General features: G+C 34.0%; 1 protein-coding gene across 1 annotated transcript; it reads left to right on the top strand.

Moving 5' to 3' along the window:
* The first annotated feature begins 803 nt into the window (after positions 1-803).
* LOC143463386 (uncharacterized) lies at positions 804-2,201 on the top strand. Its single transcript, XM_076961855.1, has 5 exons — positions 804-861; positions 1,064-1,260; positions 1,337-1,481; positions 1,592-1,707; positions 1,905-2,201. The coding sequence occupies exons 1-5, from the start codon at positions 804-806 to the stop codon at positions 2,199-2,201; spliced, it is 813 nt and encodes a 270-aa protein (XP_076817970.1).
* The last annotated feature ends 2,980 nt before the right edge of the window (positions 2,202-5,181 follow it).

Genomic DNA, 5,181 nt, shown 5'->3' with positions numbered 1-5,181 from the left:
TTTATTTTATATCTTGGCCTGACTTTATATCGTCCAGCGACTGTGCAACTGCATGTAATATGTTGTAATGAAAAGATTGTTTATCGTTCCTTATCCTGTAAGGGCGACCAAATCACTACAACGTTTGTCTGTTGAATTATTTGTTATCTTCGATGATAAATGAGTCTCAGGTCGTTGTTTCGCTTTTCTTAATCTTAGAATTAATTGTACACCTCGACAACTGTATAATCTGATTATATTTGAAGCTTCTTTGAACGAATACATCAAGATAGAACATTGTGACAGCAACAGCACGAAGACATGTTGCGGCGTTGAACGTACGAATGAAAAGGGGATCACTCGTAATGCACGCACAGTAAGAGGGAAGCATCGATTACGTCACAAAGTGTTATGCTTCACTGATTCGATAGCTGAGAGTTCTATGTCGTAAAGAATTTTATATTACATTAATTGATATATTTATCACAATGTAACAAGATATCGATCTGGATGAAATGAGTCCACACAAATACGACAAAAACTTATAAGCAGCAGCTGTTAGAAATAAGTTTCCTTGCCGGTGATATGAAAGTATGTAATTCTGAAGCAACATAATTGTTACTTTGGCGTTATTACGTTAAATCTTGAACTCATTTTAACATTAAGATTTACTGCAACATCGTATCGGATTACCTTTAAAACTTAGGTCAACATCCATGTTGATTTAGTGACGTTTATTTACAGTCCACGTTTATGCACACATTTAAGCGCTATAGCTTACCAGTAAAAGCGATGAAGTTGGTATTTCATGAAAACCTTTTGAAATGCTGCAGTCATTCACAGAACAGCAAGACAGGATAAAGGCTGACAGGAAGTGGACTGGTTGGGAAAATATTTGTTGAGTTACTTTTGTTTTAATTTGTGAGGTATAACTGTTGACAAAGAACCAAATTTTCGGAGTTTTAAGTAAATGTCGTTAGATATGACCAGTACATTTAATATCTTTGCAGAAATAAGGGAACAGTAAACATGAAAGTTATAGTTGCCGGTTTCGCAAAAACTGGAACGAAATCCATGCACATAGCTCTCAGGGAGCTCGGATATGAAGTTTATGATTTTGTGGAAAACTTTTGGTATTTGGGAAAGGACTGGAACAAAATTTTAACAGAAGGTGGATCAGTGGATGATTTCAAGAGGATGTATAAAGATGTCGATGCAACAATCGACACTCCCGTTTTTTTCTTCTGGAAGGAAATTCATGAGGCCTTTCCTGACGCCAAGGTTGAAACTTGTGTGTTTATTAACTTATTATTAATTACATATAAAATCTTATACTAACAATTTTTTTATGATTTAGATCATTTTTACAACCAGAGAGGAAGATTCGTGGTTTCCGAGCTATCGCAAACAAAAGGAAGAAATAGAGAAAAATACAATGCTTCGTCTAATATTTATATACTCGCCATTGGGTCGAAAATTCAGAGCATTAATAAGAAAAATGAGTATATTTATCTTGAATACTTTGTTACTTTTGAAAGTCTAACTACTTTGGTTATCTGTTAAATCGTGTTTTATAAATGCTATTTCTAATTGATACATATTGCACTTGTAGGTCAAGTTGTATGGGCGACTTCAGAAAACAAACCTGGCACTTTCTACTGGAAACTTCCAGTGAACGAAATGGTTATGAGAAGAGTGTATCGCCAGCATAACGCTGATGTCATTCGGGTGCTGTTGTTGTATGTAGAATTATGAATTAGTGGAGAAGAAATAAGCGATGTATTCGTTAAATATTTTTGTGAGTTAATTACTGAAACTTAGTCATACGAAGAGTACTTCATTTATATTAATCAATAACTGAGCTTCAAAATATTGTAAGTCCAATAAAAATTTCATCTTTATAAGTTGTTGCTGCATTCGTTTAGAACGCTCCAAAAGACAAACTACTAGTGTACAACGTGAAGGAAGGTTGGGAACCGCTTTGTAAATTCCTTGATAAGCCAGTACCAGATAAACAGTTTCCTCATGCCAATATTGGTGGATCGGTTTACGATGATTTAATGAAGAACCATCCGGTGATGCAAAGGATGGTGAAGGAAGCATTTGTTATCATAAGTCTTCTCGCAGGACTTGGGGCATTTGTACTTTACATGTTTTATAGATTTTGGCCTTATCTGAGTTTTACTAATTTGTATAAACTGTTGAATTTTGGGCAAGTTTGAAATTATCATATAGATTTTTTAATTGGAATATTAACAGCCAAAATTAGTGTAAAAGTATGAGACCTGTGATTGCAACTTTTTATACAAAAAATTCTAAATTTATTGTCAGAAGTTAAATAAACTAAAACATGCAAATTAATTTCGTTGCACTGATTCTACCGACCAGTTTCTGTAACCAACAGAGGAAGATGAGCTCTTTTTTCAACTTTGTTATACGAGTGACTACTGTTTACCGGTTGGTAAGAAATGTCTAGAAAATGTTTATAGAATCTATAGTAAAGCGAATGTACAGAGTTTATACATGCTAACTATATTTTGCATGTTATCTCTTTATCTGAAACAATAAATATATGATTTATATGGAGAAGTCAATGTCGATAATATAATGTCCGTTTTCCTGATAGGTCTGGAGTGTTTCTGAAAAGGACACGCAATCCCTTCTGAAAGCTTAACGGAGTCAGATTATAGATTAGATAACAATCCCACAGAATACATAATACAAAGTTAAATCAAGCTTTTTTCAAACTAATGATCGATGGAAAATAACTTCCTACCAGGATCATGCTTTAATCGAAGGCAGCCTTGTACTTGTTACAGTTACTGTTAAAACTAACTAAACAAGCTTAGCGTAGTCTTTTTTCGAGATGGATATCATCATAATGATTGATTGACTAACGTGTAGTTAGAAGACCAGTTATAAACTGTTGAAAGCTTTTCTGTTCTTTCTTTTCTTTTCTTTTGCTTTTACGCCGCATAATTAACACATATTATAATCGTTGGCAACGACATATTATAATCGAGGCCTAAAAAACGACGAATTGCGACAAAACCGTGTCACACTTTTGTCAACGCTGCATAAAAGTAATGAACTAATGACCTAACTTAGCATAAATGTGCAGTTGGCTGGTATGAGCCCAAGGAAGTGTTGTTTTGACAATGTGGTCAATAAATATAAACCTCGATTCATAGCATTAAGATTTACTGAATATCAACTTGTGCAGTTGATCACATGGCTCTAGAGTCAAGACCCATATTGTTCGTTGTCATTTCATAGTATACACCTGATGAAGCAAGTTGATGCTTGAGAAAGCTTGCGTAAATTACATAACAGTTAAGCCTTAGAATGCTATCATATCAGACAGGATTCAACCACCACCACGTTGACTTAATGACGTTTTTTTACATTGTACAATGCATACGTGAGCGCTACATGGCTTACCATAGTAATCGGCAAGCAATAATAAGTAATAGTAGGCTCGACATTTAATGAAATCTTTTTTAAATAGTGAAGTTATGGATGCCGAAAAGCAGAAACAGCACTTAACCGAAAATAGAAAGAAAAACTGTGAAAATCTGAGACAAAAATGCAGCACCATTTTTCAGTTAATTAGCTTCTTAGTTTGCTACATTTAAACACAATCGAACAATGTGCGTATATGTGTTTGCTTTAAATATGTTAAAGTTAGCAATGTAGCCACATAACAGCAGAAAGGATGTTAGAAAATGGACTGGGCAGAGAAACATTTCTTGAATGGCAAGTTTCTTTTTAACTTGGTGTGGTGTAACTGCTGTTAAAGAAACTAAGTTTAATTTTACATGTTTAATGGAGAAAAAGTTAGGTTTTTACGCAAATGTAGTTTATTTTTCCCAAAGTTTTTCAAATCTTTGCAGAAATAAGGGAACAATAAACATGAAAGTTATAGTTGCCGGTTTCTCAAAAACTGGAACAAAATCGCTGCACATAGCTCTCAGGGAGCTCGGATATGAAGTTTATGATTTTGTGGAAAACTTTTGGTATTTGGGAAAGGATTGGAACAAAATTTTAACATAAGGAGGATCAGTGGATGATTTCAAGAGGATGTATTAAGATGTCGATGCAACAATCGACACTCCTATTTATTTCTTCTGGAAGGAAATTCATGAGGCATTTCCAGACGCCAAGGTTGACAACTTATTTATTCCTTACCTTCCATTAAATTTTTGTTCATTCAAACCAACCTGGCATAATTTAGATCATAATTACAACCAGAGACGAAGATTCGTGGTTCCAAAGCTAACAAAAGCAAATCGAAGAAATAAATCGAAATACTATGCTTCGTCTTTTATATGTATACTCACCACTGGGACGGAAATTTGCAACTTTCATAATAAGATTGGGTATAATCAACTTTGCTGCATTTGATTTTATATATCTTGTTGTACTGTACTACGTGTAAGTCCTTATGGCTATGAACATGATCTTTTTTGCACTTTTTTAATATGAATACGTGCAGTATTGTTTAACTGTTTGCATAGCTTAGAATAATCATTTTTAATATAGCCCGTATTGTACTGGCGACACCTGCTGTTAAAGTTAATATCTTTTCAATCAAACATCCAGTGAACGAAATGATAATGAGGAAAATGTATCGACAGCATTATGCTGATGTCATTCAGGTTAGATTTGTTTTTTCCTTGAAGAACAAATGAGAAAAAGCTGTTAATTATATATAGTGTGTCTTTCTGAATTTGAGTTTTTCTTCACATAAAAAAGTGTTCTTCAAGTCGCAGAATGTATATATAATGCATTCCCTATCTATCTAATAAACGGAGACACTTATAGATATTTTAGATTGTGAAAAGCTTTTTAAAATTTACATTCTTAAAAACATTTTTTTGCTTAGAATGCTCCACCAGACAAACTTCTAGTGTACAGCTTGAAGGAAGGTTGGGAACCGCTTTTTAAATTTCTTGATAAGCCAGTGCCAGATAAACAGTTTCCTCATGCCAATATTAGAGGACGAGTCTTTGACGAATTGATGCAAAAGCATCCGGTGGTTTAGAGGATGGTGAAAGAAGCATTTGCTACCATAACTCTTCTCATAGGATTTGGAGTACTTGGGCTTTATAAATTTTATAGATTTTGGCCCTACATGAAAAATGTTAATTTAGAATTTTTTTCATGCTAAAAGTAACCCCTCACTTCGTTTCTACAATTTCG

The sequence above is a fragment of the Clavelina lepadiformis genome, chromosome 6 (genome assembly GCF_947623445.1).
Source record: "Clavelina lepadiformis chromosome 6, kaClaLepa1.1, whole genome shotgun sequence".
Taxonomy (NCBI): domain Eukaryota; kingdom Metazoa; phylum Chordata; class Ascidiacea; order Aplousobranchia; family Clavelinidae; genus Clavelina; species Clavelina lepadiformis.
Note: the sequence above shows the minus strand (reverse complement) of the source record. Positions and strands in the feature narration are given on the sequence as shown.